Genomic DNA, 22,409 nt, shown 5'->3' on the forward strand with positions numbered 1-22,409 from the left:
TAGCCAGCTTATCTGCTCTTTTGTTACGCTAAATACATACATACATACAATTCTACACCACATATACTAAAAACTAAATTGATGTTCTTTTTTGAAATCTTGATATTTTATTTTATAATTCAGGAGCCACTACTGCTACACCAGTTGTTTCAGTTTTTGGCTCTGTATAAATCTGCAAGTAATCACTCTACTTGATCTCTACTCTGTTATAAAATTCTTAACAAATATCTGTTATATTTCTTCTCTTTTTAATATCTGATGTCTACAGTTGTGTATTTCCATGGGTCCTAATTCTGTGCTATATACTTGAAATACTCTACCAACCCACCCAAAACTATTTTTTAATCCTTTCATTTTTCCAAAACACTTTCTTAACAGGATGACGCTTATTATGAGCTTTCAGGTGTATCCAATAATTAACCATTAACCACTGTCCCCTGATCCGACTTGTAAAGCAGGCTGATTGGCTCTTGGGTCTGTGCGCGTTGCCTACGTCATGCAATAAGTTGACGTCAGTGACGCAGACGCTGGTTCTGCTTTTGTTTTTAAAGCTTATTTATCACATTCATGTTAAATACGTAAACTTTAATCCACTGATAAAGACAAACCGGGGGAAGACACAGTTTCTTTCGATTCAACCTTTTTTGTCTATATGACGCGATACAAAAGGTGGGAGGGCCGACAGGAAGAAGAGAGTGGAAACATAATTCAGTTGGTAGACTCCTGTATTGAAGGGCTCTGCTGAACCGGAGGACCTGTTGTTCTGCTGTTATCTGTACTCGGCTTAATGAAATTACTGCAGTATCCGTTTGATAATAAGGAACTCGCGCTTCCAGCTGTCATTGTGCGCAGGTCAGGTTGTCAGAGGAATCATTGAAGTCAGGTTGGTAGCGCCACTTACGTTTCTGTGACGAACTCATATGTTCTTTAATATGGAAATAAAGAGAACGCATTTGTGTCCTCGGTGCACTTAAACTATCTTGGTAGGCTAACTTGATGAATTGAAAGACTAGCATAAGAGTGAAAGACGGTTCAACCAATGGGTTAAGAGGTTCAATGCTACTGTGATTTTGTGGCCAGTGGTATTGAAGGGAGGGCGGGTCTGCAAGTCAAACTACCGTGCTGGCTGGAACTTCCAGCGTTGATGTTTACAACAGTGTAATGGAAGTTGTTTATGTAAAACAGCTGACGTTTGACCGGCCTTCAGACTAGCCGCTGTCTCCTTGCTGTTGGCACGCAGGTACCGAACAAGCCAAATTTGAAGCTAGTTAGCAGCATGTGTGCTCTGTGGATCTGACAGCTAAATGTAGGCCTGTGTCGGTGATCGTTATTTATTCTGAAGCAGTTAGAGTGCTGTCAGATTCTGGTGGCTGCGTAGGCTTTTTAATACATGAAACGGGACACAGCGGCTCATTACTTTGCTTCAGTCTTAACCCTTTATAATCTCGATTTTTTTATAACCAGGTTTGATCTAAAAAGTATGACCCCTGTTCATAAAGTAAATGGTCAAATGTTGCCTCGAACAGTGCTCACTGTATACATCCATTGATCATGTATTTAATGTCATGTCAAAGTATGCAAAGAAGAAACATGCGTGTACAAAACAAGATGTAGTCTACTACTTTATTTTTCACACAGGTAAGTGGAAATGTAGCATATTCCTTTATATCATCTAAGTGTCTCCCTCCTGTTACAGATGGGTCAGGCACTGTGGAGGCTGCCTCCCAGACAACAGCAGCAGCTTCAGGAAGAGCTCGCTGATCGACTGGCTGAGAGAGGAGGGGGACGACAGGAGCAAGGTACTCTGCTTCAGAGCAGGAAACAGAATTGACTTGGAAATGATGGAAATTCTATATTTCACTGAAATTTTGAAACTGAAACGTTCTGGTGTAATTTATATAAATATTCCCGGTGTTAGACTGCAATCCAGGGTGCGGCGTCATTTATAGATGTAGCCAAGTTCTCTGAATGATATAGATTTAAATTACTATCTCCTATTTGTAATAGTTTTATATGTGAAGATAATGAATCAAAAATATACAAAAATATACATTTTCTTCCGCTCAGTCCAGGGTCATGGGGTGGGGATGCTGTCACAGCTGTAACAGGGGAAGAGCAGGGGCTCACCCTGCACATGTCACTGATCTGTCACACAGACAGATAACCTGTCACACTCATGGCCGATTTAAATTCACTAATTACACGTCTTTCGAGTGTGGCCAGAGAGGGGAACATGCAGACTCCACACAGAAAGGGCTCCTGGATTCAAACCAACGGCTTTCTTCCTGTGAAGTGATGGTGCTAACCACCACACCGCTGGACAGCCCTAAAGTCAGCATATATTTATTTATTCCTAAATCTGTATATATTATTAAGCATTAATGAGTTTCTTATGCCATGTACAGTAATTACACATGCTGTCATTTGAACTGACAGCTAACTGCATTTATCCTCTCCTCTTTAGGTTTATTTTTAACTTTTGGCAGTTTCTACCAAATCCACTGAAAACAATTAACCAGTGGTGAAGCTTAGAGTCAGAAAATGATTCATTTTTCTCCTCGAGGTGAATTTCAATGTCTGCGACTGAATAGAAAAACATTTTCTTCTTTACCCAGGGAGAGATGCAGGCTCGCAGAAAAGAGCTCCACAGCACTGCTATCGGCCTGACATCTATCATCTGCTGAGAACACGCAGTGGCGGTATAAACATACAAACACACACGATGCAATCTGTATTAACAATTCATGCCTGTCGGGAATCCAAACATCTGTGACCATGTCCCCAGGGAGGAAAAAGTCCTTCATTCTCGTTTACTTACATTTGGGCTTCACTTCTCTTCACTTTCACTATGAAATAATCCACTCAGTGAGATCATGTGAGATAAGGATTTCTAAACTAAAACAAGGAAAAAGGTTTCTGTAGCATCCTGTCCTTTGAGGCTCCATTTTTGTTTGTGTGTTTGTTACATTGTCCATTCCACACATCAGTCGGGTCCCCCTCTGACACGATCGTGCTTGGGTAAAAACTTGTGATGCACATGTACTAACTTGTTATGTTGTAAACTGTTTGGAAGAGGGACCGCTTTATTGAATAAAACCATGCTGATCGCATCTTGCAGACATCTGCTCTGTCAGTTGATTGCACCACTTGATAAACCTAACTAAACAAGAAACAATCAAACAGTGTCAGTAACTACAGCTTGTTGGTCCAACATAAACTAATCAAAGTCTATTGGCAGCAACCAAACAACCCAATGACATCATACTCTGTACTAAACATGTAACTTTAGACACTTATTTCTTAAAGCCAACTTGACATATAATGTTAAATCGATGCCTTTATTAATGTAGTGTTTCATCTCCACTTCAGTACTGTTTAGTTGCTTCTTTTAACATTTTGTACATAATCAGAATAGCTGTAGTTAATAGGCTATTACTTTTGATTCATATGCAGGACGTTAAACCTAAGAAAGAGATAAATACTTTCATCCAACTTGATTATTAGCCACACAGAAAGGCTCCATCCGGGGTTTCAACCTGGATCTTGCCATTAGGTGAGGCTGGTGGGCTGTAACTATTCTATTGTAGGAAAGGATTGTATGCTGTCCGAAGGTTTCCAAGAAATTTGGGTGTAATTAGTGAGAGGCATAGCTGTTTGGCCATGAGTTCTGCCATGAGTTCTGCTTAGTAAATGAGTTTTTTAGCATGTACTTAAAATCAGGACAAAGTACGCGTACAGTGCTTCAAGTCAGTTTGCATTTTGAAGTCCTGGTACTGGGGTCTCTTAGTTGGCCCCGAGGTCTGAACACACTGCAGCTTAAGAAAATGTATGCAAATCGAAAAACAGAGCAAATTATGAAAACGTCTTCATCAATTTCACAGCTCATATGTTCTAAAAGCACGCAGTGCAACCAAATACAGAAAAATGCTACAACTAAATCTGAATACGTCTGTCTATTTTGTCTCTCCTTTTTTGGTAGGTAAGGAACCTCATGGTTTTATAGACTTGGAGATGCTGCCACCTGAACTGGGCATCACCATACTGTCATACCTGAATGCTACTGATCTGTGCCTGGCTGGATGTGTGTGGCAGGGTCTGGGAAATGATGAATATCTTTGGCAGGGGTAAGGCACTTCACCTCGGTTTTTTCTTGTGGTAATTACATTTTTACTAGAAGTGTTACAAATGTCTATGTTGTTGTTGTTTTTTTTAATAATCCATGTCAATTCCTCCAGGCTATGTAAGTCCACTTGGGGCCACTGCTCCATCTACAACAGAAGGCTTCCTGCTGGTTTCTCATATAGAAGACTATACCTACAGCTAGATGAAGGCAGCCTGACATTCAATGCTAACCCACAGGAGGTAATATATAAAGTTACACCCAGGATCTGTAGTAGAGACGCATCAACTGTGAATATTTCTTTTGTTTCCATCAAATCTCCTGCCAGCCAATATGTTAATTTTTCCAGGATTTCAGTGTAAGAACAAAATAACTTAATCCCCGTCCTTCACCTGACCTAATGATTTAGTCAAAGGGTCAGTATTGGTTGATGCGCACATCTGGATTTGGGGCATCTGCAGTCTGTTGTCTAAACCTTCAGTGATAACAGTTGATACAGTTATACACTGGAGGAAATAAGTATTTGATCCCCTGCTGAATTTGTAGGTTTGCTCACTTACAAATAAATGAATAGCATCTGTGTGAAGGGAAGCCAATGCAGGAGAAATATTTATCTCTCTTTCTGGTCCCTGTCGTACTCCTGCTGGAACATTTTGGATCAATTGAAGGCTTTTCAAGGAGCTTTTAGTTTTTAGCAATAAATGCATGAACTAGTTTTTCAGCGTCACTCTGAGACAGGATATTTCTAACTTTAGAGATGTTGCACAAATGGAAGAAAGCAGTCTTACATATTTGTTTAATATGTGCATTGAAGGACATGTCCTGGTCAAAAAGGACTCCAAGGTTCCTCACAGCGTTACTGGAGGCCAAGGTAATGCCATCCAGAGTAAGAATCTGGTTAGATACCATATTTCTAAGCTTTTCAGGGCCGAGTACAATAACCTCAGTTTGATCTGAATTAAGAAGCAGAAAGTTAGCGGCCATCCAGGTCTTTATGTCTTTAAGACATTCCTGCAGTTTAACTCATTGGTGTGTGTTATCTGGCTTCATGGACAGATAGAGCTGGGTGTCATCTGCATAGCAGTGTAAATGTATGCTATGTCTTCTAATGATGCTGCCTAAGGGAAGCATGTATAATGTAAACAGAATTGGTCCTAGCACTGAACCCTGTGGAACTCCATAATTAACCTCAGTGTGTGAAGAGGACTCTCCATTTACATGCACAAACTGGAGTCTATTAGATAGATATGATACAAACCACTGCAGTGCAGTACCTGTAATACCTACAGCATGTTCTAATCGCTCTAATAGGATATTATGGTCGACAGTATCGAACGCTGCACTGAGGTCTAGCAGGACAAGCACAGAGATGAGTCCACTGTCAGAGGCCATAAGAAGATCATTTGTAACCTTCACTAAAGCTGTTTCTGTGCTGTGATGAGCTCTGAAACCTGACTGAAACTCTTCAAATAAACCATTCCTCTGCAGATGATCTGTTAGCTGTTTGACAACTACTCTTTCAAGGATGTTTGATATGAAAGGAGACTGACTTATGATTGGTGATGGCTAAAAAGTGGCTAAAAGTGATGGCTTTTTAACTACTGCCAGCTCGAAGGCCTGTGGTACATAACCAATTGAGTCGATAGGTTGATCCTATTTAAGATTGAAGAATTAATTAATGGCAGGACTTCTTTGAGCAGTTTTGTAGGAATGGGGTCTAAAAGACACGTTGATGGTTTGGAGGAAGTAATTATTGAAGTTAACTCAGAAAGAAAAATCTCTAAATAAATATCAATGGTGCTGAAAGTAGCTGTAGATAATGTTACATCTGTGAGATGATTATGGGTAATTTTTTCTCGAATGGTCAAAATTGAGTTTGCGTTTTCCAACAGGGGTGGACAAGGCTAAGCATCAGGCTTTCAAATGAATGAAAACTCTGTTTAGGTCTTTGGTTGATCAACAAGCTAGAGTGGGAGATTGCTAGCATAACAAAATAAACTAGCAACCTGACTGCTCATTAGTTTGGTAACTCTTGTAGTTCAACAGCGCAAATGACGGCGCTGGGCTGGGGTCAGCATTTACTCAACGTTAGTGTCATTGTGGGTTATTGGCTAGCTTAGCTTTAGCATGCTGTCTGTGCAGGTGCATGTTGTGTTAGCAACATTGTGCTGTTGTTTCTGTCCTCAAATAGTCTCTACTTTACCATTGCGCTCGTGTCCCTTTGTGCGAAAAAAATCGAAGTAATGTCCGTATCCACACTATAAACTGTGCCACTATTTTCCTTTCCCCAACACACGGACTGAAATCAGCTAATCGTAGTGAGAGTGCAAGAACCAAGCTGTCGTTACACTGTCACCACGCCTATATAATAAATACTGCATGAAAATTGAGTGTTTTGTAGATTGGGAGACGCTGCCGCTCACAGTAAAAGAATTTGTCGGCTACAACTTGTAGTTTTCTCTTGGGAAGCATTTGTTTTAGAGCTGCCTCTCTGTTCGGCGGGCTTTCTGTGTCTGACCCTGAGACGCAGACGTCCCCCTTCCCTGAGTCGCTGAGTCAGTGTCTAGATTCTAACTTTAGTCCTACAAGTCTTTGCTATTTCAGAGCATCATTTTCCTCTTTGTGTTTGTAGGGTATCAGTTACTTCATGTCCAAAGGTATACTAGTGGATCACCCCACTGAGCTGGCAAAGTTTATTTTCTACACCAGACGGCTCAACTGGAAGATGCTAAGGATTTATCTGGATGAGAGGTTAATACACACACACACACACACACACACACACACACACACACACACACACACACACACACACACACACACACACCACTCTTCACTTGACATTCACAACAGTTTGTTAAGCTGAAAGGTTGACACTTGCAGTTCATAGGTCCATGAATGTTTAGAGACAGTCACATCATAATAGATTAGTTTGCAGTCCAGTGTGATGGTGCTCAGAGGGAAAATGTTTACCTACTGTGTCCAAATACATTTGGTCCTAACTATCCCCAAATATATAAATATGCCTTTACTGCTAACTATTAAATGTATTTTCATGTTAGTATAGATATTTTAATATGTTTGTCTGGAACAAGTCTCTCTTGTAAATGACAAATTGAATCTCAATGGGATAAATAAAGGTTAAATAAATAAAGATAGTATCTGTATGCTATTCTGTGACTGCAGCTTGTGTGACTGTATGTTTCTGTGTGGGCAGACGGGATGTCCTGGATGAGTTGGTGAAGCTCCATAACTTCAGTAACCAGTTTCTCCCCAATGCTCTGAGGGATTTCTTCAGACACATCCATGCGCCCGAGGAGAGAGGAGAATATCTGGAAACCCTTATTACCAAGTTCAGCCACAGGTTTTGTACCTGTAACCCTGGGCTTGTTCGAGAGCTGGGCCTCAGTCCTGGTTAGTACTTAGTGTTCCTGCTTTAAGTACAGGAGTTAACTTAAGTGTCACCAGTGTGTCTGGGCCTCGAGATGGCTCTTTGATAGAAGATAGTCTTCTTCCTCTTCAGCTGCTTCCTTTAGGGCTTGTCACATAGGATCATTTCACCGTATCCCTCGCATCCTCCTCTGTCCAACCAAGCCCGTGCATGTCCTCTCCTCTGTGGGCCTCCTCTTTTCTTCATGTCTGACAGCTCCAAATTCAACATCCTTTGTCCAATGTGTCCAGTATCGCCTCTCTAAACATGCCCAAAACCATCTAATCCTTGCTTCTCTGAATTCATCTCCAAACCATTCATCATAGCAGGTCTCACTATCATCTTGTAAACCTTCCTTTTGTCACAAATCACCCTGACGTCCATCTCCACCCACTCCACCCTGCGTGCACTTGTTTACCTTTCTTGTGCGTCGCGTTAAACGGTTGACCCAGCATATTTAAATTCATCCCCTTTCACTCTTTCTGCTCTGTGTTCACCGTAGCACCCGCCTGCCTCTCACACACACAAGTGTATTCTGTCTTGCTCCTGCATAGCTCCACTGTTGCAAGCTCTCTTTCACCTGCTCTCATCTGCAAACATCAAAGTCCATGGAGACTCCTGCCTGACCTTATTTGCCAACTTGTCCATCACCATAGCAAACAAGAAGGGGCTCGGAGCTGATCCCTGATTTAATTCCACAACCACCTGGAATCCATCTGTCACTCCGACCGCACACCTCACCACTGTCTCACTTCCTTACTATCCTTCCCCAGCTGTTTATGCTTCTGATTTTCTGACTTCCTCATACACATTTCCTAGCAGCTCCATTTGACCCTCTCAAAGAACATCTCATTTGCATCTGTAGAGCTCTTTCTTGGCATGAAGATGGCTCACCAGCTTTATCCCTCTGTAGTTGCTGCACATCACTCTTGTTTTGGAAACACTGTACCCTTCCTCAGCCATCCTTTGTTAAATAGTCTGATCAAAAACTCCTCCAAAATAAGACACGGTACGTCATTTGAACGACCTGCCTTTCCACTCTTCATCTGCTTCATAGCGGCCCTGATTTTGTCTCATTCACTCTGTCCTCCATCCGCCCTCCTCTCTCTCATTTTCTGTGTTCATCATCTCCTTAAAGTACTCCTTTTATCTACTCAACACACTATCTTTACCTGTTAGCACATAGCCACTGCTATCCTTAATCTGCTGCACATCTTTTCCATCTTAATAATCTCTCTGCCTTGCCAGTCCAAGTCCTTTCATAATGTCCACCCTCACACACAACTCTCTGTAAAACCTTTTCTTTGGTGCTAACATTAAAGAGATGCCCAGCAAACACTAAGATGCTAACATTCGTGGATATTTTGTTTTTGCCAGAACTGTTAAACTGATGTTGTCATTGACAGCGAACCGTCTTGTATTTGATTTCTGAAACAGATAAATGATAATAAGAGTAAAACTGGAAGCTTCAGTTTTTCGGATTCAGAAATGTCGAGGGAGTGTGATTTTCATCGTCCTGCTGTAGTAACAACAAACTGTAGTATGCAGACATGACATGAAAACCTCATTCACTGCCACATAATAAGGATGTCAGAAGGTTTTATTCTTTCCCTGCATTTACCAAAGGCTTTGTTAATGTCAGCAGAACACAGAGAAACCAATGCCTCTCTGGATTATTGCTAACTCGTCTGAACTGCTTGTGTGGTTAGGAATTGTAGCAGGATCAGTCTGACACTTTAGAGCCCAAGACTAGAGAGGGATGGGTTACTGCCTTTTCATGGATGTGGTAATCTAACCACCTGTCCCCTCTGGAAAGTCTTGGAAACAAGAATGCTCTAGAGCTATTTAGTAGTAGAAATCACTCAGATTGACGAGTTTTTCCACTTTCTGTTCCTCTCTCCAATTCCAATCTGGTGCCTTCTCTCTGCAGATGCTGTGTATGTGCTGTGCTACAGCCTTATCTTGCTCTCCATCGACCTCACCAGCCCACACGTGAAAAACAAGATGTCCAAGAGGGAGTTTATCAGGAACACACGACGAGCAGCACACAATGTTTCGGATGACTTCGTAGGCCACCTCTACGATAACATATACCTGATCGGCCACGTTGCTGCGTAGCTCCAACTGTCAGCTGACCGTACTGCACTGAAAAAATAAGAACCGGCCTCGTGTCTAAAAGTATGGATCACCACAGAAATGGATTCGAACAACTTTTCACATCTAACGAGGAATACGACGGCTAAATCTTACTGGAAAGATCAGAAACAAATAAAATTGTCACTCCACTGCGAGAGACACTGCGCTACCAAAAATTAATGTTGACATGTGAAAGAACCTAATTTCTTTAAAACCCAGTCACTGCAGAGGAGGAGATTTGAAGCAGAGCCACGAAGACACTGCACTGATTGAAAGGGACTACTGACTGATGGTGGAGGAAGAGCAGGAAAAGCTTCATCTTCAGTCTGTTTTCAGATGTCAGGGTAATTCTGCTGATTCCGTTTAGCTAAGCGCTGCTCGTCTCTCAGCTGCAGGACGAAGCCTGGCTCACTCTTGTTGGTAGTGACACACGAAATTAAATGGAGCTAACACAGTATCAAACATACCATCAGTTTAATAAGAAGATTAATTGTTAAGCAGTTGAGCCCATGCTATAAACAGTAGGCTTGATCAGCTGTATGGACACTATGGCTAGTAGATCAGTTGTAGACTGTTTTTGAAACTGCTTTGCTGAATAAGCCTAAATATGTCTCAAAACCCTCCGAACTATAATTTAACCACTGGGCTCTCATCCTGAGGCATAAGAGTCAGTACACATGAACACTAAACGATGCCATGTAACAGGGTTTTACCTGCAGTATCTGTAACAAACACAAGTTATGGAGGCTATAATACTACTGTGGCAACGCTGAAGTCAAACAGAGGATTCCTGCTGCAAGTCGGAAAGATTTTCTAATTATATTAATGAAAGAAAATTGAGACACTCTATATCCACATGTAGTTTAAAATGAATGTGTGAGAATCTTGTTCTTGCAGGAGGGCTGCTGTTGTAAATTTTAAATATTGCAAATTGCAATACAGTTGATTGTTAGTAACAGCTAATAAACATGCATATCTTTAGTTACTTTTAGTTGAAAGTGAGTATGTGATTTAAGAAAACGTGTCATAACAGTGGCTTGGTGGTGATGGAGATGGATGCTTATTAAGAGAAAAATAGCTCAAATCAAGTGTAGAAGGAGATAATGTTAGCCAAGAAAAGAGGAGTTTTATTAGGTCTTTGGGGATTTGCCTCCTGAACAGGGGTGGATGCCAGAACTCTGTAAATAATATTCATAACAGAGTATAACTATGATTTAGGGCGTTCATAAAACTGTGTCCTGAACAGAGTTTAGCCCAACTGCTACAGTTTAGTTTTATTTCCTGAACAAAAAAGTCTTCCACTTTGTTCTGTGACATTAATCACATGTAGTGTAATTCTGTTTTACAGTAACACCACAACCCCTGCAAAAGCAGTCCCATGCTTTCAGAGGTCAGTGAGTCGGTGCTCTCAAGTTTTATTTAGCTTTCTATTTATATAACTAGCTGCACGGTGTCTGAGCTGTTATTGATGGATTTGTAAGGTAGCACTACAATAGGGAGGACATAGATTGATTGTGGATACAGATACTCATTCTACTTTTTACTAAAAGTAAAGTTTTAATCAGGTGACCTGAACCATCTTGTAGATGTGCTGCAATATGCTTCGGGTGCTGGGGGGCTTCCCATGATGCACGGAGCACTTCTTCTTCACTCACCTCTCTGTATTTAATTATGAGCAGTGATTAAACTCTGGTTCTCTCCTGTAGCGTGCTTCCTGTCCTGTCTCTCTCTGCTCTCTCTTCTTCTCTTTATTCCCCACCACAATACTCACTCTGTGCTCGTAGCTTCTAACAGCGAGTGCCAACAGCCAGAATGTAGCTGCAGCTAAAGGGATCACAGCGTTCACTTAATGTAACCATAGCAACAACACATTTTCTGTGGTTTAATTAAGGGTTTGATTTTATTTGATCACGGTGGGGGTATTGTAAAACAGTCAAAAGATACTGGTTTTGTTTTCTGTCCAACTCATTCTCTTCTTTAGATCATTATCACTCAGACATTTGACACGAATGTTTAAATTATGAAATCTTTATTGTTGTTTTTTTCTGTGTTCTTATGCTATGAAAGTCAAAATGCACTGAGAACTTGTTCCAAGGATGTGTCTTTATTTTCCTGACGAGTTTCAACCAAGGGAGAAACTTGTGGCATTCCCTCAGAGCAAGCGAGACAAGCAATGCTCCTCTTGTCTAAATTAAAACGTACGAAAGTAAAGCGATCTCTCTCCTTTAATATCAGACGTGCTGTCGTGAATCCTTATGCTACGCTAGCGTTCTCTGTGTCCATCTCGTTAACAACGACTGAAGCTGTGCAAAGCTGAGATGCCGGCAGCTGCTTTTCTGGTGAATTGCACATGCACAGCTAAATGCACTGAGATCAGTTACAACCTGTGCTTGGTGTGAAACTCAGCTAGCATTACCAAGTAAATGACATTAAGTGATTTATCAAAGTCACAGATGAGTTGCCACCTTAGCAGGCGTATAACAGAGTAGATGGAGTATGGAAAAGTATTTAATAACTTAAAAGTAAACCTCTTAATTCAGCAGATTTTAAAATTATTATTCATAAATTTTACCTTTAAAGAAATTTTTTTTTTCCAGCGATACGTGAACCAATCATGAACCAGACACACATTGGGTTGTCAGACGTAGACTAATAGAAACCAAAAACCCAACAAACACTTACACAGCTATGAAAAACCTGATGGGGATCAGATAGGAGCAATGCTCCACGTTCTCAAGCTTTCTAATCGAGCAGCAAGCTGTCCGCAACTAATTAGCATTAAGAATAAATGAGAGAAGGGCGAGAACATGATAATGGGACTGACAATAAAAAATGCAACAGGACAGTGAGTGTACAAAGGCTCAGAGGTCACGTGCAACACGTCTTTGTGTATAAAAACTGGTGAGAACCAGAAAAGGTTAGGTTTAAATATTCAAATTCAAAATTCAAATTCAAATTTTATTTGTCACGTACACAGTCATACACAGTACGATATGTAGTGAAATGCTTGGACAACTGCTCGTGACCTAAAGAGAACAAAAAAGGAAAAGGCTACGAATAAGATAGGAAATAAATATGAAAAATTAAAAAGGGTAAATTTTACTAGGAAGGAATAAAATATAAATTAAGGTTAAAAATGAAATAACTGTACAACACAAATTAGAATGAAGGGTAAATTTAACTGGGAAGAATAAGATAAAATATATAAATTAAAGTTGAAAATAAAATAACTGTACAACAAAATACACAATATAGAACTATATAAGAATGTATGAAGAAATATAAATAAATATATACACAATAACAGCAGCTGTACAAGTATTAACCGGAAATGAAGAATATAGTGACCAGTGTTGTGCAAAACCAAAGTCCAGAAAGTCCAGTGTGTGTGTAAGAACCATATGTGTGGGTCAGTACTGTGTGGTGGTGTGATTGAGAGACCGTATCGCCTGCGGGAAGAAGCTCCTCCTCAGTCTCTCTGTGTTGGTCTTCAGGGAGCGGAATCGCTTTCCTGACCTCAACAGAGAGAACAGTCTGTTGTTGGGATGGCTGAGGTCCTTCACGATCTTCCTGGCCTTGGTCCAGCACCGCCTGCTGTAGATTGAGTGCAGGTCAGGGAGCTCGGAGCGGATGGTGCGCTCAGCTGACCGCACAACCCTCTGTAGAACTCGTCTGTCCTGCATGGTGCTGTTCCCGAACCAGGTTAAGATGTTTCCCGCCAGGATGCTCTCTATGGTGCACGAGTAAAAGTTCCTGAGCACCTTGGAGGGCAGTTGGAAGTCTCTCAAGCGTCTGAGGTGGTAGAGACGCTGTCGGGCCTTTTTCACCACGGTGTTGATGTGACAGGACCATGACAGGTTTAGATTTAGATTCTGCAAGGTCGTCATTTTCTGTTAAGCAAAGCTCAGGCTTCAGTTAAAGTTAACCTTAGGATATGTGGTTGTTAAGTTCATGACTCATTACACCGGCTTCTTCCTCAAACTCAAAAATAACTGGAGTGTGTAAGAGTGTTCGTATTTGAGGTAAAACATTCAATCTCGACTCCAGATACTTGATGTGTGTGATTCAGAGACAGACGCAGAACAACCTGTCCCCTGCTGCTATTTGTTTTATGCATTGCAAATGATTAAAGATCGGGGGCTACAGACACATTCCCATCCATACATACATGTAGGCACACTTACTGCTGTGCATGTGTGACCATATTCATACAGTGCCAACACAACTGATTGCTAAAAGAAGGAACTTAATGTTGTCGTCAGCTGTGTTACTACTGGAAATGCTTGAAAATTGGACCCTTTTTAAAACGTGGATAATACAGCATTTAATTTACAGAGAGAATGAATTAGGAATTTGCACTATTTTTCATGAAATTAGTGTTTCAGTAATATGTCACTGAAAACACAAATGTACCCACATCAGCTGTAATATAAGCACATGGTTGTCTTGAACAGATGCGTATGACACTCTAAATTATTTTGTTTAAAGCCATGTTTACTTATTTTCGTATTACATGAGGCACTGAGTTTGTCAGACTCCAGTTATAGATTATACCTTTAGAAGGAAAGACATGTACAGATGATGTCAGATAATGTGACATCGTGTGGTGTAACGGCTCCGCTTTTGCTGATGATTTTGACCCAAACGTGTCTCGAGGCTTTGAAACGATCTGAAACTCAACTCCGTGGTGACATCTGCTGGCCAGTTTGGCTATCGCCACATCGTGATTATGCTGTCCGGTGAAACGATGATGCAGACAAGCCCAGTGCAGACTGTAATGATCAGTGTGGTTCATCAAGTATCTCCCTCTGTTAATATTTGTGTTGATCAAAAGAAATGAATTCATAAAGTAAAACATACAAGACTGTTGTGTTTACTGTAATAAGCACACAGGTTTCCAGCTGTTTACGGCTTCGTTTTTTGCTCACAGCTCTCAAACTTTGATTGATTTTTTATTACTTTTAAGTTTTCTGGGAGTTCCTGTCATCAGGTTTGTTCTACACACTCTCAAACAAAGCTACAAGCTGGCGTAGTGTGACTTTTTAATTATTTGCATAAATATACACACTACCAGTCAAACGTTTGGACGCAGCTTCTCGTTCAGTGTTTTTTCTGTATTTTTGTGTAGATACAAACTGAAAACATCACATATATGAAGCAAGAAGCGCCTTGAGGCGACTTTTGTTGTGATGTGGCGCTATATAAATAAAACTGAATTGAATTGAAGATGGGATTATATGGGATTATAAAGATAATATATAACTCTAAATCTGTTTTATATTTTAGATTCCTCAAAGTAGCCACTATTTGTTTTTCAATGAGCTTCATGATGTACCTGAAATGGTTTCACTTCACAGGTGTGCCTTGTCAGGGTATTTAAATGAAAATACAAAATGAGTTTTCCTTTTTTAACTTTTATCACATTTTCATGGGCTAATTCTGACCATGTGAACACAAGGAAAGCGGCGGGGCCAGACGGCATCACCGGCCGTCTGCTGCGCTGCTGTGCTGACCAGCTAGCAGGTGTGTTCACTTCCGTCTTGCCCAAGAACAGCAAACCCTCATCCCTGAACGATTACCGGCCAGTTGCACTGACCTCGGTAGTAATGAAGGCGGTCGAGAGGCTGCTGAAGAACATCATCTCCTCCTCCATCCCAGACACCATAGATCCGCTCCAGTTCGCCTACTGACCCAACAGATCCACAGAGGATGCCATCGCCCACGTCCTGCACACCACCCTCAGCCACGTGGACAAGAAACAGGGTAACTATGTGCGAATGCTGTTTGTTGATTACACTTCAGCGTTTAACACAATAGTGCCCTGCAGACTGTTCACAAAGCTGAGGGATCTGGGACTCAACAGCCGTCTGTGTGCATGGGTGTTGGACTTCCTCACTGGGAGAACTGGGTAGGTAGATGCCTCTCTAACATCCGTCGGGGCAATCGTGACTCAAGAGTTGGCAGTTTGTCTTGTAACCGGAAGGTTGCCGGTTCGAGCCCCGGCTCTTGGTCGTTGTGTCCTGGGGCAAGACACTTCACCTACCGCCTACTGGTGATGGCCAGAGGGGCCGATGGATTGCCCTTCCCCCGCTTCAGGACACCTACACCAGGAGATGCCGGACTAGAGCAGATACTGAAGGACCCGTCCCATCCAGGCAACAAACTGTTCCAACTTCTGCAATCTGGTAGAAGGTTCTGCATCTTCCGGGCAAGGACAGAGAGACTCAAGAGGAGCTTCTATCCCCAAGCCATCCGGGCCCTAAACCATTAACCTCTTACTGCTGTGGATGCTCTGTCTTGTAACACAACCACAGTGAACCTTTGGCTTTCTGTTATTTATGAGATAATTGCACCAGAAGCATCATAATGTCATAGTATAGTAATGTCACTAGAATCAGAACAAATCTTTGACTGGTCCTTTTTCATAGTTTTTTCACAACTTTGGTTTTGGAAAGTCTTTTATTCATTGGATAACAGCTCTATATAACTTACCCACCAACAGGTCATATCACAATGTTTCACCCTGGAGAGAGGGACCAGACAAGGATGAACACGGTCACCCATATTATTTGCAATTTTCCACAGACATACTGGTCGTCACAATACACGAGAATTGGAATATCAAAGGTATTTAAACCTCCCTATTGGAGCACAAAATTAATTTATATGATGGAAATGTATTACTGTGTCTACAGGACAAGCTCAGTAGTTTGTAGTTGGATAGAAGTAGAATAAATAGATTCTAATAACGTTAAACTTTCAGACCTTACAAACATATTACCATTTCAATTCCCAATTAAATCTTCTTGGGAGGGAAGGTTGGGATGGTTTTAAGGTAACTGGTTTTGTCCAACATAGGCTGGACCAGGGGTAGGGAACTCCAGGCCTCGAGAGCCGGTGTCCTGCAGGTTTTAGATGTGTCCTTGACCCAACACAGCTGATTTAAATGACCTCCTCAACATGTCTTGAAGTTCTCCAGAGGCCTGATAATGAACTAATCATTTTATTCAGGTGTGTTGACCCAGGGTGAGATCTAAAACCTGCAGGACACCGGCTCTCGAGGCCTGGAGTTCCCCACCCCTGGGCTGGAGTGTGCAGTCTGCATGTATGAAGTCTGGCTCATTTTTGGTGCAGCATGTTCTGGGGTTTAAAAGCCACAGAGATGCAGTGTTTGTGGGAACGGTGCTTGTTCTGTGTTGTAGCGTCCTAATGACACCCAGTTTGTGCTCCAGTGGATGATGATGATGATGATGGAGCACAAACTGGGTGTCATCAGGACACTACAACACTCTTTCAATGATGAGGATGTACATCCTGGACAGGGAGGAACGCTGGTTTGAGCGCGGAGTCAAGGAGGCCATTTACATGAAAGGGGAAAGACCATCTCTGAATCAACGAGGGGCCCAAGGGTACATCTGTCACCATCTTACAATGCTGTGATTGCAGCCATTCAACTCTCTGTGAATGGGACTCATGGCCATTGATCAGTGGTCATGACAATTTGCATATTAATGACCTGGAACTGACCTCACAGCCCATTGTTCATTCAGTGGGCTGGTTTCAGTCATTGTGCAGATGTGCTGTTTATAAGGTTGGAAACCTGCAGTCAGCTGAGGCTACGTCCACACTAGCCCGGATAAATTTGAAAATGGTGCCCGTGTCTGAAAACGCTCCACGTCCACACTATCGTTTTCATTCGTTTTCACAGTTGTGCGTCCACATTGAAATGGCCGAACACGCTTACGTTCCAGTCCTGCGCATGCGTGACATGCATGACGACTCGACCTGCCTCATTTCTTTCTGCCGCTTATTTACTTTCCGGCTCTTTGAAACGTTGCGGCAAAATGTCGAGGAAAAGCACCGAGTTTTTCAAATGGACTAACAATGAGGTGGAGTTGTTGCTGCGAGTAACACAAAAGTACAAAGTTGCAAACGCAAGTGTGCATTAAAGAATTTGAAGAAAAGATATCTGGAGCGCAACTGCTGTATAACGCCCTCCGCTATCTTAGTTTAATTGGTCACATGACTGCATCACATGACTAAAATGCGTCATCACTGTTTTCAAAAAGGCCCCGGGTTCGCTGTCCACACTGGGACCCGAAAACGGCGTTTTCAAATGTGTCCACTTTGGAGAGCGTTTTCAAAACATTGCGTTTTCCTTGACCAAAGACGGCGTCTCAGTGTGGACGGGACGCCAAAACGGAGAGAAAAAGATGCGTTTTCAATCAATAACGTATTAGTGTGGACGTAGCCTGAGACTGAAGAAGTCACTTGGTTTTATTTTCTCTAACTCAAAGTATGCTGAAGTGAGCATGAATGAAGTTTCAAAATATGGTGGGTTTGAAGAGAAGCATTCTCCATTCATTTGAGTGGAAAAAAAATTATTGAAAAGTTAAATATGTTAAAAAGCCGGAAAAAAGAAATGTAGCACACTTTTCCAGAAGCAGCTGAACGTTTTGATATCAGAACGGTTTCTGTACCACAAAGAAGTAGCTTAAGTACAAAATGATAACGTGAACACCTTATAAATAAAACTGAATCAAAATGAACTGAATTCAGTGTTTTCAGATTTTATTTCTTTGTCTGTTTTCCGCTGCAGCAGTTTCACGAGCATTACTTTGCTTTTCTTGATTTTAGCATTTTTGTAAAGTTTCAGACGAATCCTTCACAGTGCATTTTTGTGTCTGAACTACGTTTACTCTACCTTATCCTACAGTTTTGCTGTAGTTGTTATATATACTGTAAGGCAGCGGGTACATTATAGTGCTTGAATTCAAAGACCATAGACCTTTGCATGACCCAGCCCCCTCCCCTTTCCCCTCCTAATGTCATCTATGCCCTTTGACCCCAGCAGGGCTGCCAGACCATCAGAATTTTTCACTTGTGTTGTTCCAGAGCTTTCTAAGCAGCTGCTGTCCAGGCTTTGTGCTCTCAGCTGAAGACTATGCTGTTCATGTCTCAGCTCTTGTCAGATGTTGTACAACACTCAGCCACAGCTGGCAGAGCCATGCAGCCTGAGCAGAGAGCCTCACAATGATGATTTATTAGTTCAGAAGAAACACAAGGACACAATCACTGTTGGCTCACGTTTTCTTTTTGTCTTCTTCAGTTAATTTACTGCTGCTAGTGCAGTTCTAGGACAGCAGAGAGCTGCTAGCTTATGTTTTCATCACAGACAGGAAGGAAGGAGGAAATTGAACGAGGTGAGTTCTGAAGATTATGTGAATGGACAAAGTTATTTTATCAGCTAAAATGTAGAAAGGAGTTGCTGATATCTGATGAGGGATCCTCTGATAAAGTTTATTTTAATTAAATATTTTTATACCAAACTTGAAACAGAGCAACACTGCTGGATGTAGAAGAAGCTTCCCATCACAGAAACAATGAGCGTACTTAACACTGTGTTTTCAGTGTTTTCACAGCAACCAGTTGTGTTCTTTGTTTTTAAATCTAGCTTTCTGCACTTTCTTAACTCTGCGAGAGGTCTTTAATTATTAGTGATTCATGAGTCACTGGTAAGTTCAAAACACTCCGATGTGGAAAGTGTTAAAATGATGTGACTGCTCACAGCTGAGGAAAACCTACAATATTCTGATAACAGGGGAATAGAGACGTCTGACATGGAAAAAACATTCATCGGCTCCAAGCTATTAGATTCAGCAATACTATAGAAAGATTAGTGTGAACGCTGATTAAGCATTGACAGTAATGAGATCCAAGTCGTTTTTGGCATCTTCAACACTGTTCAACTTAGAAAAAACGTCGATTCTGCTTCTTTTGAACATGTGTGCATATATGTTCTAATGTATTTCAGTGTTTAAATCCTCATTCAACCTACTTCTCTTTCAACTCTACTTGCTTCCACATACGTTCATCTATAGACACCATTTAAACTTTAAAACGAAGCCAAGACATTGAACTACACAACTTTATAATAATAATGGATTGGATTTATATAGCACTTTTCAAGGCACCCAGAGCGCTTTACAATTCCACTATTCATTCTCTCTCACATTCACACACTGGTGGAGGCAGCTACAGGTGTAGCCACAGCTGCCCTGGGGCAGACTGACAGAGGCGAGGCTGCCATATCGCGCCATCGGCCCCTCTGGCCAACACCAGTAGGCGGTCTTGCCCAAGGACACAACGACCAGGACAGAGAGCCCAGGGATCGAACCGGCGACCTTCCGGATACAGATGCGCTTCCCAACCCCCTGAGCCCGTGTGCATGATACGCACTGTTGACAGCTACAGTGAGAGAAGCAACTGGCAGTGTGGCAGAAAGGATTCATCTGAAAGCTGCTGCTGTGTCCACAGCTTTCAGTCTGCAGCCATTCTTTGACCCTCAAAATGTAGCACCGTTTCTCTTCTTTCCAGTGATGAAAGTGATGAATCTCTCAAAGCTAACAGATGTGAACAGATCCGATTGGAGGGAGTACCTTGTAACTGAAGCATAGATGCACAATGTATTTTCAATGAGGAGATTGTCTTAACAGCAGGAAAGACCCTTTGCTGGTTAAGGTCTTGCATTTAGATGGAGTTTGAACCAAATTTACCAGGGATTTGCTGCAGAGTGACAGTACGTCACTATTTCCTGCAGTCCAACCGAAAGCTGTTGGCAGGTACTTTCAGTTGATGAATTTTTCTTTGGCAGACAGGTGGTTTAAATCTGGGCAGTTGATGTCAGTTGATGGTTTTCAGATTTGTCTTTTCTGACTGGATGATTAGAATTTCAACCATTTATCTGTCTGTAGTGAATCCCCCACATTTCAGCTCATCTAATGTAATTCCTCTTTTTTCAGTCTGTATAGTTGAAACATACGTATTTTAAAATAAAATACAACACACACACACACACCTACACACACACACACACACACACACACACACACACACACACACACACACACACACACACACACACACACACGCACAATATATTAGAGCGAACAGAACATGCAAATATTTTGGTTTTGAGTTTGAGATTTGACATAATTACAGACTTAAGTGATTTAAAGTATGTGAGCTTTCAATATTCTGATTCAACAAGTTTCCCCCAAATTTGAAGGTTACAGCTATTGAATTCAAATCATTCAGCTATTCAGACTACACTTTCTTCAGGAAATGAAGTGGCCTGCTTGATAGCCTAGACTATCTAGACTCTCAGGAAAGAGTCACTTTGATCCACAGTGCAAAATCTATGAAATGTTGTTGTTCACAGTTGCTACGCAACCCTAAATCGCTCGTGTGAAAGTGCTGTATTTAAAAGCTGTCTGTTCAATTCAAATTAGATAAAGAAACTTGACAGTGAAGTAGACAAACAGCAAATATAGGCCCAAAATAAGTAACTGAGGCCATCCCGTAAAAAAATAAAAAATGCTAACCCCCAGCTGTTCTGTTTTCACACAACATCAAGTGTAATTTACTGCTGACGATGAAGTCTGTGTCAAAATCATTAAAATAAAGCACCTCGGTTATTGCATTCCATACTGAGGGCACCAAACATATTTGTATTAAAGGTCACGGAAATCCTAAAACCAAAAATGTCACTGTTACAATGATGCAAGATGACTCAGAGATGATGATTCATATACATCCTTAATTTGCATCGACACCAATAGATTTGATAGCTTAAAAAAAGGTTTCTTCAGATGACATCAACATTTGTTGCATATACACAGTGTTAGTTGGTCAGTGGTAAGCAGTCATATTACCAAACAAAGAGTTGGTGCTTACCTGCAGTTTATATGTGACAAACAGTGAATGCAGTGTAAGCTCCAGCCATCTGTTAAGCAGCTGTGGAACGATGTCTCCTCGTGTCTCTTTGTTGCTCTCTGACACTCTGACTGTTCCCCTCGCAGACGAAGAGATGAGCTGAGCTAAGTGGCGCAGAGATGCTTTATGGGTTTAAGAAAATCGTCCGAGGAGCTTAGCTCAGTGACAAATTACTAACATTAATCTTGTCATACACACCCATAACTTTTACCTTTACCATTGACAGTATTAGGAATGTAATGTTATAATACTAATTGCTATTTTCCAAGTGGGATTTTTAGTGTGTCTACATGTGACATGATAAATACCTAACCTGCCAGTTTACAATGAACATTCCAGATACATTTGTTTCTAGAATGACAAAAACAAGCACAAGCAAAAAACAAAAACAAAAACAGTGCAGCCAGCATTTCCCAACTCAGCACGCTCCTCTGTCATTAGAGAGCTGTTATTGTACAATGTGCATTGCAATTTTTACAGTAATCCAGATCAACTGAACTGAATAAATTGAAGTTAATTGATATTGACAATAAGAGAAATGGTGCTACACTCTGCAAACAAAGTTACCACACTTTTATTGGAAATTTAAAGTAACCAAAATTAGACACATATTCTTTGTTAAAGACATTTCGAAATTTAAACTACAGACTTACAGGTTTTTATCAATTTGCTGTTTTTATGGTTCTCTAATCACAAGAGGACAGCATAAAAGGTAAAATTCAATTCACTTTTATTTATATGGTGCCAAATCATAAAAGTCTCCTCAATGCACTTTATCTTGTAAAGCAGAGACTCCATGATAATAGAAAAAAGCCAATAACCAAATGGCCCTATGTGAGCAGCACTTGGTGACAGTGGGAAGGAAGAACTTTAACAAGAAGAAACCTTCGGCAGAACCAGGTTTAGGGAGGAGCAGTCATCTTTGAAAAAACACTTAATGACTACAGA

At 41.2% G+C, this 22,409-nt stretch overlaps 1 protein-coding gene across 3 annotated transcripts; it reads left to right on the forward strand.

Moving 5' to 3' along the window:
- Positions 1-561: 561 nt before the first annotated feature.
- fbxo8 (F-box protein 8) lies at positions 562-11,391 on the forward strand. Of its 3 annotated transcripts, none has more exons than XM_085458336.1 (8): positions 562-669; positions 1,697-1,799; positions 2,616-2,699; positions 3,980-4,124; positions 4,236-4,362; positions 6,753-6,871; positions 7,338-7,534; positions 9,481-11,391. In XM_085458336.1, exons 2-8 carry the CDS (start codon positions 1,697-1,699, stop codon positions 9,666-9,668), a joined length of 963 nt encoding a protein of 320 aa, XP_085314462.1. In that variant the 5' UTR covers positions 562-669; the 3' UTR covers positions 9,669-11,391. The 3 variants fall into 3 exon arrangements, with proteins under 3 accessions (XP_085314462.1, XP_085314460.1, XP_085314461.1); XM_085458334.1 differs by lacking the exon at positions 562-669 and adding an exon at positions 678-883; XM_085458335.1 differs by lacking the exon at positions 562-669 and adding an exon at positions 1,070-1,240.
- The last annotated feature ends 11,018 nt before the right edge of the window (positions 11,392-22,409 follow it).

This window comes from Copadichromis virginalis, linkage group LG6 (genome assembly GCF_057382275.1).
Source record: "Copadichromis virginalis isolate Kocher_CV1m ecotype Utaka linkage group LG6, C_Virginalis_male_GT1.1, whole genome shotgun sequence".
Lineage (NCBI taxonomy): Eukaryota > Metazoa > Chordata > Actinopteri > Cichliformes > Cichlidae > Copadichromis > Copadichromis virginalis.

What these genes read in the sequence shown, in the direction of transcription:
- fbxo8 (XM_085458336.1), top strand. Translation starts at nt 1,697, where the DNA reads ATGGGTCAGGCACTGTGGAGGCTGCCTCCCAGACAACAGCAGCAGCTT. An exon ending in AGGATTTATCTGGATGAGAG is followed by an intron (nt 6,872 to 7,337) that starts GTTAATACACAC and finishes CTGTGTGGGCAG; the next exon opens with ACGGGATGTCCTGGATGAGT. An exon ending in AGAGCTGGGCCTCAGTCCTG is followed by an intron (nt 7,535 to 9,480) that starts GTTAGTACTTAG and finishes TTCTCTCTGCAG; the next exon opens with ATGCTGTGTATGTGCTGTGC.